The sequence below is a fragment of the Podarcis erhardii genome (genome assembly GCF_964252035.2).
Source record: "Podarcis erhardii genome assembly, chromosome: 7".
Lineage (NCBI taxonomy): Eukaryota > Metazoa > Chordata > Lepidosauria > Squamata > Lacertidae > Podarcis > Podarcis erhardii.
The window spans coordinates 59,436,181-59,450,242 of record NC_138511.1 but is presented as its reverse complement, the minus strand read 5'-3'; the positions used below and the strand labels follow the sequence as shown (position 1 = coordinate 59,450,242).

The 14,062-nt window shown below is 47.3% G+C and overlaps 1 protein-coding gene across 5 annotated transcripts; it reads left to right on the top strand.

Annotated features, from left to right (window-relative positions):
- Window positions 1–1,076: 1,076 nt before the first annotated feature.
- TXLNA (taxilin alpha) lies at window positions 1,077–13,026 on the top strand. Of its 5 annotated transcripts, none has more exons than XM_081869959.1 (11): window positions 1,077–1,264; window positions 2,803–3,050; window positions 3,800–4,126; window positions 4,675–4,766; window positions 6,353–6,527; window positions 7,122–7,312; window positions 8,357–8,476; window positions 8,768–8,842; window positions 9,316–9,408; window positions 9,627–9,722; window positions 10,742–13,026. In XM_081869959.1, exons 2-11 carry the CDS (start codon window positions 2,837–2,839, stop codon window positions 11,084–11,086), a joined length of 1,728 nt encoding a protein of 575 aa, XP_081726085.1. In that variant the 5' UTR covers window positions 1,077–1,264; window positions 2,803–2,836; the 3' UTR covers window positions 11,087–13,026. The 5 variants fall into 5 exon arrangements, with proteins under 5 accessions (XP_081726085.1, XP_081726081.1, XP_081726084.1 ...); XM_081869955.1 differs by having other exon boundaries at window positions 1,078–1,264; window positions 6,353–6,523; window positions 7,118–7,312; XM_081869958.1 differs by lacking the exon at window positions 1,077–1,264 and adding an exon at window positions 1,315–1,334 and having other exon boundaries at window positions 6,353–6,523; window positions 7,118–7,312.
- Window positions 13,027–14,062: the final 1,036 nt, after the last annotated feature.

Below are 14,062 nucleotides of genomic sequence, written 5' to 3'. Positions count from 1 at the left end.
AATATATTTATCTGCTTGCCTTACAGACAGAATAAATCCCATTGATGAAAACAACATAATTAGCAAACAGGATAAAATAATAATAACTGCAATAATAACTGCATTAATCTGATAAATCTATTGTAGAATTGGTGCTACTTGTGCAACCATGCTTTTTTACTGTCCATATGTTTAATTCAGATTTCCTCATACTGCAGAAAACCTGTTAAGTAAAAAGATAGTGCATATTAGAAGTCATGGATGTGGTGGAAGCTTATTAGCATTTTAAAATTTTTATTCATTTATTTTTGAGTGAGTGGTTTGTCACGCCCATTTGCTCCTTGCCTGATCACAACCTTGCATTGCCCAAACAACGTCAGCTAGCCTTTTTTCAATTGCTGCGTGTTCGACTCTCATCATTCAGTGTCTCAAGATAGCAACACATGTGAGGGGTTACCTTGGAGACAATAACTGTGGCACATATATATTGGAACTTCTTTATAAAAAAATATAGCACAGGTCTTCTGTAAGACCTCTTTATCTGAATTTCCGTATGGTTAAATTTCAGTGTTGTAATAAAACAAGCCAGGCTTCCTTAGATTAAGGCCACGGTAGCAAAGCGACCATTGCCAAGGATGAATCTCAACCTTGCTCCCTATTAGAGTGAGCATACGTCCGTCCGTGCGTGTGTTATCTACCTTCCACGCTTCTAAGTACAACCAGATAGCATCTGAAGCCCTTTTAGCACTTTAAGGGTCAGTGTAAGTGTTAATTATGAAAGCTCTCCCTTGCGTGCCGCCGCCCTGCCATTGGGTAAGATCCCTTTCCCTTTGCCACCTTCCTTGCTTGGGGTGAGTGCGTGGAACTAGCCGGGATTTGTTCTCCAGCAAGAAGCCCGGGACCGCATTCGAGAGGATGCTGGGAGTTGTAGTTTTAACGAGGCTGCCTCTTACCCCGCCCCGTCCCCCCGGAGTGATGCATGCCGGGAGCTGTAGTGCAGCCCAGACTCCCGCCTCGCGTGCCGCTTTTTTCCACCCCATCGAAGTTTCCCAGCATGCTTCTCCCGGCCGCTCCCGCTGATTGGCTGGCGGCGGCTGGCGGCGCATGCGCAATTCTGAAACCCGGGGCCGGAGCTGCGTTCTCGAGCTTTTGGGAACCGCTAAATCCAGACTGGAACCGGGAAGAAGCGCTGGCGGCGGCGGCGACTCGTTAAGAAGAGAGTGGCGGCGGAGCAGCAAAAGGGAAAAAGCAAAAGCGATCAGAGCAGCCCCGTGCGTGCTGGGCGGTGAGTTTGGTAGGACGCGTCATACCTCTGGGCCGTGACGTCAGAGCACTAAGGGTGACGACAGCGCTGAGTGAGTGACGTGGTCATGTGGCGAGCAGGGAGGGCCGCGGTAGCGCCCTTCCCCCGGGGGAGCATGCGTAGTGGGGTCGGCAAGTTGAGGCTGGGGGGCGGGAGGAGTCCCGGGTGGGCCAGGACGGAGGCTGGGACTGGCTGGAAAGGTAGGCAAACTGTATGAGGAGCGGGGCTGGGACTGAGTGGCAGCAGGAGGAGGCCTGTGGGTTTCCAGAAGGCCTTCTTTCCCCGCCCCGCAAAGTTGCAAAGGTAAACACAGCAGCAACTCTAAATACATAAAAGGAAACTTGCGGCAGCAGCCATGGGCTGGTAAAAGCAGTAAAACCCGCGCCGAGTATTTGGGGTGTTTGACTGAGTGGCAAAGAAACGGGGGCTGAGGTCAGTAGACTGCTGAGCTGTGTGCAAGGATGAGGGAGAAACAGTAGTGCTGTTTTCTTGAGGGGGCCCTTTGGGGTATATTTGCCAGGGCTCGGGGTGGGAGGTGAACAGGCAAACATTTGGAGCCAAGCAGGGAGCATCTGGGGCCTGAGTTCCCAACTCATGTAATAACAAGGTGTTGGGGGATAAAAAATCATAGGTGGTGTTGAGCTAAGGGAAGGAGGGGTCCCATGAGTTGCTCATGCCCTAAGGCGGTTGTAGTGGGAGCAGGGAAGGGCTGGCCCAAGACAGTTGGGCACCTGAGACAAACCACAAAATGGCACAAAGCTGCCCACAAGAGACAAGGTGTGTGAAGATCTGCATCAGGAACAAGCGGGAGTCAGGGTGGAAAGGAATAAAGTTCTACATCGGGAACGAGTGGGAGGAGACCAGCAGTGCCTCCTATTCACCACTGCAGAGGTAACACTGGGGAGGGGGCAGCAATGCATTCCTTGGGGACTGGATCTGCTGTCCCTGTAAACCCTGCCGCCTGAGGTGGCTGCCCCAACTTGCCTCATGGGTGGGCCAGCCCTGGAGTAGGGCTTGGCTGATAAGACAGAGAGGTAAGTCACTTGGTGGGGTTCATGAGAGAACATCTGAGGGCATTTTGTTTTCTTGTAAGGGACTGGCAATGTTCTCTGGAACTGTGTGGAAATGTGCCACATATTTTTTTGCATAGAAGAGGGGCATAATGGGAATGGGCTAGGAGTTTGAGGTTCCTTCAACTGATAGTGTTCACATGTTAGCTTTTAACAGGCCTCTCTTACCTTGTTTCTCACAGGGTTGGGTGTGGCCAGGGCAGGAAGATAAATCAGGGGTGTTTTTAAACCTATGAGAGCAAAGCTCTCCGCCATGCTGAGAGAAAGCAACAATACAAATTGTCCCAAGCTGTAATGAATGATACATGATTTCAATGACTGCACCAGCGACTATCCTTTCTCCTGAATGTGGTGTTTTCTTATCTAGTAATGACTTTTAATATCCATTGAAATTACTAGTCATCCTCTGAACTTAATGCTAAACAGAGGGCCACTTTTTTCTTTTACTAGACGCTGTTGGAAGTGGCTTGGAAGGTGACTTACAATGAAGAGCCAAGATGGGGAAAGCAAAGCTGTCCTTCTACCTGCCAGCCCTTCCAAAATGAGTAGTGTGCTGGGGTTGGAAGACTTAGCTGAGGCTCCCATAGCGACTACAGAAAGCTGTGAATGTCCACACCAGCCTGAGATGTGCAGCTTGAACTCTTTGGTTGACGGAAATGTTGAAAACCCAATGAGTGAGGAGCAGAGTAAGAAAGAGGGTATGTGTTATCATGAGGCCTGTTGCCCTTTCAAACATTAGTTTTTATATCCCTTTACATTTTTCTTCAGCCATAAGCTGCTAGTGGCATTAAACATTTATTTCCTTTGTCTTTGCACCACCACCCCTAAAAGGGATTGTTGTTTATATTGCATACTTTCTTAAATCTCACAATGCCCATCATTTCATCGACTCTAAAGCCAAACTCTAAAGCCAAAACACACCTGAGGCCATACCGCTCTCTTCCAGGAAGCGTTGGTCTCATCTCTTCCTCTCCTCCCCCGTGCTGTAATCCTAATGTACCACCTTTATCCCCAGCCCCTTATTTACTAAACACTAGTGTCTACATGGCTAAGAAGTGCAAAAAAAAAAAGAGTTTTATATATTTTCAGCGCAATATATGCAGTGGTTTATGTAAAGTGCTTATTTGTTAACTGCTTGAACCTTACCTAGGAAGTTAGTTTTTATGTCAATTTTCTGTTATTAGTTTCCAGGCCTTATTTTACAGGAAAAAAACAGCTCATTTCTTCTGTGCTGTTAGTAAAACGTCTAGTACATTAAGAGCAGAATATTTTGAAATATTGTATGCTATTCTGGTAGACTCTATAAACTTTGCACAATGATCTGAAACACAAGAACATTTGATATTATTTAGTTAGTAAAATCTTTCTCCCCAGTTTGCACATGTTCACACATTTAATATCTTGCGTATTAATGTTAAATAGTGTTGTTCATTTATTCCTTTTGCAGCACTTTTGGTGGATGAGGCTGTATCCCAACCCCACCAACCGGTTAGCTGTGATGTCTCTGAAGAGCTAAGCAGACAACTAGAGGACATTCTGAACACATATTGCCTGGATACAAACCAGGAAGGACCAGGAGATGACAATGGGCAGAGTGAACCTGTAGAGATGGATGAGGCAGAAAAGTGCCGGAGTGAGTCCCCAAGGAATGGCGAGCAGGAGCAGAGTTGCCCTGAGATGAATGGAGAGAAAGAGGGACCCAGAGGGACCAGTGATGAAGGCGGCGAGCGGGATCAGAAACGAGCCCAAGAAAAAAAGAAAGCTAAGGGGCTTGGTAGGTGGTTCCTTCCTGATAGTGCTCTGCTCTGCTGTCCCATCCTCAGTTTATGTCCTAATTCTAAACGCAGTTGCCCTTGCTAAAGAGTAATCACTTACTATTGCAATCTCTTCATGGGCCTCTGGTCTCGCTGCCTGCTGTGCTCTGATGTTGGAATAGTCATGCCAGGGCTGTTGTGGCTGGTATTGACTCAACTTCTTTTTGTTACAGACATTCTGGACTGCCTAAGTTCAGATTGTAGAGTGCTTAAGGCAGAGATTTTTCACATTATGATGACTGAAAAAATAAACTGTGAGCTGGCTGCTCTCTGGAAATATGCCCTTTGTTAAAGAGCAGTGAGGCAGGCAGGAAAGCGTATAGCAGAGACCAGTCCACATCCTGCCTCCCCACCCCGATCTACAAGCTTATAGAAAACTGGTAGTAATTTCCACAGTCTACAGGTTTCTAGTTCCTTAGATTCTTTTGGTCTCAGACTCCTACTCTCCACCCCCTAGTTCTTTTCATTGTGATCTGAAGATGTGTCTACATTATCCTTTGTGTTCCAGGCAAGGAGATCACGTTGCTAATGCAGACCCTCAACACTCTAAGCACATCTGAGGAGAAACTGACAGCCCTCTGCAAGAAGTATGCTGAACTGGTCAGTGTCTGGCAAAGTGAGAGGGAGGGATGCTTGAGTGGGGTATTAGTGCAGGAGGCAACAGGAGAGGGCTTATTCTGAAAGTGAGAACTTATCCCTGAGGAAACCAGATGCTTTGCTTTGAATCTTGTATGGTTTGTTGTGGGTCATAACAGGTTCAGAACAAGTGGGACTCCATCACCCAACTCGTCTGCTAAAGCCAAGACATATGCTATTATAGTTTGGTGTAAGTGTAGGTTAAACGTTGGGGACATGCGTGCCATATCCAAATCCCACTTAACCGCCTGGCCCTTCATAAGGGGCAAACTTTGTCTTCAAGGGACTTGGGAGTTTTTCATAGGGACCATAGATAAAATAGTTTGTCTATGATGAGGAATGCAAAACACCCAGGCAGCAGAGTGCTCCCTCCTTTTGTACTTGGAGACTCTTTCAGAAACCTTTATGGCCAAGCAGAAGTGCTCAACAGGCTTCTAGCAGTGGCTTGCCTCTTGGGAATCCCAAACTAAACCGCAGGCAGCAGTATGCTTATTGCCAGGTTGTTGCCAGTGCTGGCTGGATGGGTGGGTAGGAGTTGTAGAACAGGCCTTCCCAAACCACTGGTAAAGGAGATTTTGCCAGAAGATTTACCAGTTAAGGGGTTAAGAGAGCTGTCTTAGACCTGTGAAATACCTAAAACACTTTAGGCACAAGTGGCTCCAGTTCTAGGATGCTCACATTGTTCACTGACCATGAGTACTTCTGCTAATGGCTTCCAGTGGCAGTTATCTCTTACCCCTGGTAGTAATAGGGGGTTATTGTTCAGGTTCATCTCTGCCCCAGTGTGTTCACCAAACCCACAGTGTCAGGTGTAATGCATATCAATCCACTGACAATCGGTTTAGACAATCTCAACTGACCTTCTTTGGAGTGTCATAGTCTTTGCAGTGTCCAATCTATGGCAAAATATCTGCAATGCCATGCTTCCTACTCAATATGCTTGTTAAAGTGTGGGGTCCAGAACTTCAGGTGGGGTCAGACCAAGTCAGAATAAAGTGGTACTATTAACTTTCCTTGATCTGGGCACTATTTAACGTCGTTATGTGAATTTGACAGAAGCTTCCTCATGATGAAATGCAGGACACCCTCAGCTTTGAAGAGTAAGGTCAGAAGGGGGCTTACAAGACTGTTTGCCTAAGTGGCACAAACACCCTTCATATCTTGATGCCCAACACTGCATTGTGCTGCTTGCATTCTTAAGATTTTATAATAACTGAAAAGGACTGCAGAGGTACAATACATGAGAGTCCCAACAATTAGAGTTGCATCCAGGGAAGATTGTTACTTGGGTGGCTGATCTCTCTTGTGGCTCAGGGATCTGCCTATCCAAATTCATTGGCCTTTAGCCTAGCCAGAAAAAGAGGGCTGCATTTCTAGCACAGAGGGGCCACCCAAGATGATGCATCCCTCCACCATGTTGCTTCAGTACTAGTTTTCCCTCTTCTCCCCCCTCTGTCCTTATTGCTCATATGTTTGGGAACACTCATTTTACTGCTATGTGGATACCATTACTTATGCCTGTCCTGGTCTGCTTCTCTTTGTTCTGCCAGCTGGAGGAGCACAGAAACTCTCAGAAGCAAATGAAAATCCTTCAGAAGAAGCAGACCCAGTTGGTGCAGGAGAAGGATCATCTACGGAGCGAGCACAGCAAGGCCATCTTGGCCCGCAGCAAGCTGGAGAGCCTGTGCCGGGAGCTCCAGAGGCACAACCGCACCCTCAAGGCAAGTGAGAGCCAATCTGTAGGTAGCCTCTCCCCCACCCCCATCAAAGCCCCGGGTGCTGTTCCAGTGTCATGTGCAGGCCTCTTGACCAGAGACCTGTGTGACGCTGCTGCACCTTTGGGGTCAAAAGAAAGCCTATCCAAGCAGCGTAGTTCAGCCTAAGAAGGGAGATAACATTGTTGTGGGGGCAGCTCCTGGCTTGCCATACTGGATGTCTTAGGTTGCCCTCTTGGCTGATTTTAAATGATCACAGTGGAGCCCCCAGTCTGTGACTTTGTAGACAAATTGGTTGGGGGGGGCAAGATGGGGGAAGAAGGAAGAAGATAACAGCTTCTGAACTGGATTTCAGCAGGTGTTTTCCAATAAGGGATGATGAATAATTGCTTTTCTCCAGCGAGCCAGTCCATTTTTAGCTAAGCTCTGCCTACTGTGACTTGCAGCCATTCCCTTTTCCATCGCTGCCACTGAACAGAAGCCCTTTAAGGGGGGTGCCAAGTATCCCCACCCGGAGAGCATTCTGCCCGCAGGAGTCCTCATTCTCGCCCTTCTTCTTCCCCCTGACTTTCACATGTTCTTTCCAACCTGTCTATCTAGGAAGAAGGTGTCCAAAGAGCCCGGGAGGAAGAAGAGAAGCGTAAGGAGGTGACATCCCACTTCCAGGTGACCCTCAACGATATCCAGCTGCAGATGGAGCAGCACAACGAGCGCAACTCCAAGCTACGCCAGGAGAATATGGAGCTAGCCGAGAGACTGAAGAAACTCATTGAGCAGTATGAGTTGCGAGAGGAGGTGTGCAGCCCACAGTGAGCGGTGGGGTGTGCATTGTGACTGGGGGGTGAGGGACGACTGGAATGTTGGGGAGGTAGGGAGGAGAAGTATCCCCAAATCTCTGCAACCTTAGTCTTATGATAAGAATTTAGTTCTACACCACCTGTTTGTTACCCAAGTGAGGGAACAGCTTTTAAATAAAACACAGAACCAAGGGAATTACAGCAAGCTCCAGCAGATCCAGTTAGGGACCCAGAATTTATATTGCAAATGTCCCACTTTATCACTGTTTCCTTAGCAACCAGGCCTTTGACAGAGTTGTTGACATTCCTGTCCCTATCTGTTCCTTGGAACCTTTCAAGGAGGTGCCGGATTTCACTCTAGTGCTAAATCAAAACAGACACGGCAAAACACCCTGAGTGACCGTTTATGCCACTTTCAGGGTCAGATAGGAAAGGAATGCAGCTACTAGGAGTCATAAAATGCAGGCACACAGGAATCATTCATGGATGCATTCTAGCCAAAGGTTAAATGCAATTATTGAAACATTTCTAAAATCAAAAATATGCATTTGGGGGCTCTGATTTTTTACATCAGTCGCATAAGTGTGCTGGCTGGGGCTGATGGGACTTGTAATCCAAAGCATCTGAAGGCACCAGGTTTGGGAAGGCTGGAATAGAGAATGTTGAGCTAGATAGCCCAAGGGTCTGACTTTGTATTAGACAGTTTCCTATGCTCGTTGTAGCAAGTGGCCTGTTGGCAACTGAAGAAGCACCGTTTTGATACCAGAGTCTGCACTCTGGCTTTAAACTGACCTGTCCTATGCAGGCCCCCAAATTAAAATGCTTTCACTTTCAGAAAAAAACCAAAACATTGCAGCTTTTTTCTGGTATGCCAGAGGCAGCCTCCCTATGAGCGATTGCTTTCCTTTGGCTAATGTGACTTGTGAAAATAAAAGTGATATTTGTGTCTTGGTATTGTGTCTGTGACTTTCTGCTCTTGCATTTGCCAGAAGCGGCTGCTGCTGCTGCTGACTGACAGCCTGTTTTGTCTTTCCATTGGCAGCACATCGACAAGGTCTTTAAACACAAGGACCTGCAGCAGCAGCTGGTAGATGCCAAGCTCCAGCAGGCCCAGGAGATGCTGAAGGAGGCTGAGGACAGGCATCAGCGGGAGAAAGACTTTGTGAGTCTTGCTCAAATGGTCCAAGGAGAAGCTCCAGTCTGGCTGCCGCAGCTGAGCATCTCTTAGGAGGAGAGCTGCGTCCAAGCTAGGGAGTCCTTTCCCCTCCTCCTGGATTCTTTGATATTCCTCAAAGCTACATCAGGCCCTGCTTGCCTCTTAATTGATCCTCTAAACATGGAGTGGAGGGAAGTTCCAGGCTGAAGGGCGCTGTTCTCCTGCAGTGGTGGTGGTGGTGGGGAGTTAATTTCTCTTACTCCATTACCTTCCCCCTGTTCCTTCTCTCTTGCACAGCTATTGAAGGAAGCCGTGGAGTCCCAGAGGATGTGCGAGTTGATGAAGCAACAGGAAACACATCTCAAGGAGCAGGTGTGTGTGTGGGTGGCACTCTTCTCTCTCCGCCGCCCCCCCCTTGCTAGAGTTCACATTTTCTATACAAAATCCACTTTCTTAGAATGAGGAAACAATTTTCCTTCTTGCGACTTGCTGGCAGGATCAGTTGGTCACGACAGGGGCATGGCTAAAGGAACAGTTGCTTCCTCCAAACCTAAATTGGGTTGGAATGTTGTTAGGCACTTAAGATGGTTTCGTTTGAGTTCCCAGCTGAGTCCTGAGTAGCTCCCTCTTCCTACCCCACCTCTGCACTTGCAGTGTTTTCAGTAAATGGTGCTTGAAGAATGTGTGCCTATGCGTGTGTGTGTGTGTGTGTGTGTGTGTGAGAGAGAGAGAGAGAGAGAGAGAGAGCGCGCGCGCACGCGCACTTCCCTTTCTCTTACTCAGCCCTGATATAAAGAAAGAGTTGTAGACACTAACTCTTCTCCTTCCCTCCTCCTTTTTTCCAGCTGGCCCTCTACACAGCAAAGTTTGAGGAATTTCAGAACACACTATCCAAAAGCAGTGAAGTGTTCACAACCTTCAAGCAAGAAATGGAGAAGGTACTGTATGTTTATGCTGCTTTCGTGTGCTGTGGGAGGAGAGGCTCTGACTTAAATTGTCACTCCTATTGAACAATGCTTAAATTCTGAAGTGCACCAGCCCATCCCTTTGAACTGCTGCCTTGGGAGGGGAGGACAGCCCCTGAACTGTTTCTCTGCTGGTGTCCCAGGACCGACTGACTTACACTGTTTTTTCCTTCCTTGCTGCAACCCCATAGATGACAAAGAAGATTAAGAAGCTGGAGAAAGAGACCACAATGTACAGATCCCGCTGGGAAAGCAGCAACAAGGCCCTTTTGGAAATGGCAGAAGAGGTAACGTTGCTGCTGCCTTACCCACATTGACTTCTCTAGGGGAAATGAGCCACAGGGTCAAATGCATAGCCAGACAGGCCCCAGAAATTCCTATGAGGGATTGAAACTATGCCCACCCCTTCAAATCTTTGAAATCCTCAAGGATCTAAATAGTGTTCAAAAAATCAGAATTTCTGGAAGATTATGTTCATTTCCCCCCAGACTCTGCACTCAGGAGAGAATAATAAATATTGGCAGATCCAGTACAAGATGCTGGTGCCTCTGTAGTTTTAGAGATGAGCTTGGAAACGCTGAGCAACCTTTTGCTGAAGTCTCGACCTGTTGATGGCCTATGCATAGTTTTTCAGTCCTTGGAAGTATCCTCCTCCTCAAAGAGTGTGCCACTCTTTGGGGGGGGGGGGAGGCATTTTGGTGAAATCACAAATCCTCTCCATTAGAAGAAACCTCTCTTGCTCTCTCACTTCCTTAGTTTTGCTCTTGGCATTCCGTGCTCTTAAGTCAGGATTCCTTTCAACAAACCTTTGAGTTTTTGTTCTTGCTCTTTGCCTGGCGTTCAGCCTTGGCTTTGCAGTTGGGCGCTGGCCAGTTGACAGAAAGACAACCCAGGAATGGTGCCCTTGTTTTTGTTCTTCATTGCTGGCTGGGACTAGAAGCTCCAGGCCAACCTCGATGCCACAATGAGTTGGAGTGGAGTGGAAAGAAGCAGGGATATGCACTTCCCTGTCCTTGTACTTGGAAGTTTCTTCTTCCAGAGCACACATTGCACTACTTGCTATGGGGCTTCTACGCCCAGTGGTACAAGGAGGGGAGGGTGTGGCTGAGGGTTAGTTAGTATCTGGTCCAGAGCTGGCCTGTAAGCTGGTTAAGGACATTTCCCATCTTAATGAACAAGCAGCTTTCCTGACGTCTTAGCAGCTGAATTTAAGCAACTTATTTTTGTCGCCTTTTCATGATCTCTTCTGTACCTTGGCAAGCAGGCAGAAGCTGGCCCTGAATTTGATTTTGTTTCCCCCTTGCAGAAAACTCTCCGGGACAAAGAACTGGAAGGGCTCCAAGTGAAAATCCAGCGCCTGGAGAAGCTCTGCCGGGCCCTGCAGACAGAGCGCAATGACCTGAACAAGAAGGTGCAGGACCTGTGTGCCCTTGTGCCTCCCGCTGCCAGCACGGACCTCCAAGGACCACCAAAGGACTCATCCCAAGGCAGCTCAGAGGAGCTGGCACCTCAGGGCACCACCGTGGAGGAGTGCCTTGCCCTGGCACAGGCGGTGTGCTGCACGGCACCAGTGGAGAGGTTTGGGGAGCCAAGCATAGGAGGAGCCCCTGCTCGGGAAAAGATGGATGAAGCTGCTGTCTCTCTTGAGTAAAGATGGAGGAAGGGGGAGAGGCGGGCATACCTCTCCAGAGACTGGGCCCCAGGCCTGGGGTGACAAAGCTCAGTCCCCCACCCCCCAGGCACTTAAGGTGTTCCAGTTTAAGTTTGAAAGCGTTTTTCTTTTCTTTTTTGCTTTATAAAAATTATCTCACTATATATTACACGATATGATGTGCAGGGCAACTCCCACTTTTTATATATAGGCCTAGGAACTAGATTGAACCACATCCTTGTGTGTCGTGTGAACATCTCTAAGTGTGTGGCAGTTTCACCAAAATACCTTCTGAAGTATGGGCATGGGGGAATCTTGCCAACCATAATCCTATTCCCCTCCCCCAAACTCAGTTTGGCTGCTACATCTCACTGTGGGTGCTATGCCATGAATGCAGATTTAGGAGGTTGGCATCACGGGGCCCTTTGGAGGATTTATTTTTCTCATATATTGACCAGACCCAGAGGCTTAAAACCAGAACAGGAGACTCAGGAGTTTGCTATCTAGTAGGTTATTTTTAGCATGTAGTTTTCCCCAGGAAAGCAGAGAATAAAGTAGATGTGACTTTGCTTCACAGGGACAAGAGACTGAGAGCCCTGTTGGTTTGAGGAGAGGGTGGGTGGGGAGCATCCTCTCTGGGACTTTGCTACTTCCAGAATCTATGTTTCAACAGCCTTACGACTTCACCGTTGCCTCTATGCTTATACACGCACAAGTGTATGTATTAAAGATTTAATCCAAAGGTTTTCCTTCCTTAAGTGTTTTGCACATGATGAGCACCCGTGCACATGGTTGCGTGTGGGGAATGCTCTGGGGGTGGGGGTGGGGTGGGCAGGGGGAGTGAATCCCCCGCGTGTGTTATATACTCTTCCTTGGGATACTTTGGTACTAAACGTCCTTCACAGTCCCAGAGGCTCAGGGAGACAAACCCTAACCTCCCAGGCAGCAAAGCCCAGTAACTAGAAACAAACTTAACACACATCAGGAGCTGCCTGGAGATTGTCCTCCATGACCGGACTCCCGTTTCCTTATCTTAACAGCACTTTTCCTTGGGCCACCTTGTCTACACAGCTCCATGTCAGTAAAAAAGAGGTTTCCTATTTAGTCCTCAGTGCTGCCATGGCTAGTTTAAACGCATAGAGGCTTTTTCTGTTTGTGATTTCAATTTCTGCTGCTTCTTGGGCTTAAAACCCAACTACAGACTTCTTTGCGTTTTAGTAGCTGCTGCCTTTGCTTTTAAAACTCTGCATCCCTCCTCGCTGGGACCATTATTAGCCTTTATTGTAATTCCTGTCTTGCTGAGCTGCCTATTCCTGTTAGTTGTGTTTTGAGCTGTTGAGTGTTGGTGGTTGGGAACAGCTGTGGGCAGGCACCATTCAGGCCCAGCCCTATATACTTCAAACACTCTGTGTTAAAGGAAGCTGGGCTTTAGGAAACAGTATTAGCAATGCATTTTGTATGATCTGACTTCACTCAAGTTGGCAGATTTCTTGCAGAGCTGTTTTGCTTCCTTGTTTCTCTTACTGGAGGTAGTGATTTCATCAAAGCTTTGGGTGACATCCAGCATCACACCAGCAGATATGGCAGGACTTCACCTTTGTCACAGCCCCTATCCCCACGTACGCCCAATCTGCTCTGGAGGGTCCCTCAACCCTTGAGCAATTTCAAGGGTGCATGGGGGGCTGGGGTGGGGAGAGGAAGTCCATGCTATGAATGGGCCGCCTCCCATCCTTTTCCTTGTACTTTGCAGGGCTTGGCCAAAAGCTGATGAATGTAAATGGGAGATAGAACTTTACTCTTGAAGCGGGACAGAACTGAACACTGAGATGTTTCAAGAAAACCTTCCAATTTTTTTTTTAATGCAGTGGTACAGGCAATATCTAGATCTGTTATATATATATATATATCTTTGTATCCAATACAAATGAACATAAACTTGACTGCATGTCTGTGCTCCTTTTTTCTCCGCTACCATCATGGATATTGAGGCAGGCTATTGAGCCTGGCACACAGCACCAATTTCCAGATGTCCATCCCAATTCGCTAAAAAGGGTATTTTGGCCCTTTTCAAGGGGCTTGGGACAGTTTTTGTATCACTTTCATGTGTCCTGTAAGCGGTGAAAATGGGTCTGGGAAATATTTTTCACTTGCTTAGCTTCAAAATCATTTTTTGGTTAGGATTCAGAAATAAAACCAATGTAGTGCTTTAGAGGGAGTGTTAGTCTTCTTAAGCATTAACACCAAACTTTCAGGTCCCAGTGTTTTTTTTTATTCGTCTAGAATACTGAAGACTGAAGTTACAAGGGGTCTTCCTAATTTGTATTATAATTTAAGTGGAACTCTAGCTACATTTTAAAAAAGGAAACCATGGAGCCGTGAGGGACCTCAAAGACCATCCAATGTACTGTTACAGCAGCCTTGTCTGGGCCATCCAGCTTCTGTTTAAAACCTATTAACCAAAAAGAGTGTCCGCCACTGTTCCAGGATTGAATATATTGTGCGGTTAGCATGGCAAGTTCTTCCCAATGCTTTGTTGAAACCATGTCATTTTGAATGAACTGGTGTGGATCTGACTGTGGAATGTGTGGTAACCTGACACCCTTCTGATTCTGACCATTGGCCAGGACCGATTTTGAGTCGGGTCCAACAAAATCTGGAGCATGGGTGTAGTAGTACCCATATCTCTAGTCATACAACTCTGCCTTGAGGCATCCTAGCCCCTATTTTTTTTGGGGGGGGGGGAGGGTGCTTTCAAGTATTGTACTCCTTCAGCAACACTTGTGATAAAGGAATTGTAGCTGTGTACCCTGCCCCAAAGCCTTAGGCTATGAATATGACCAAACACAGATCCACCCCCACTGGGAGACTATCCTGGGGGGGTTCTGCAGGCCATCATGTCAAGCTTAAAGGGGCAAGCAGTTAAACTTCTAATTTACATTTTTCAAGGGATGGGGGCTCTGCCTCTCCTTTTCTTTC

Excerpts from the sequence above, each read along its gene's own strand:
- TXLNA (XM_081869959.1), top strand. The coding sequence starts at position 2,837 with ATGAAGAGCCAAGATGGGGAAAGCAAAGCTGTCCTTCTACCTGCCAGC. Across the intron at positions 4,767-6,352 it reads GCAAGAAGTATGCTGAACTG|CTGGAGGAGCACAGAAACTC; the intron begins GTCAGTGTCTGG and ends TTGTTCTGCCAG. Across the intron at positions 9,409-9,626 it reads TCAAGCAAGAAATGGAGAAG|ATGACAAAGAAGATTAAGAA; the intron begins GTACTGTATGTT and ends GCAACCCCATAG.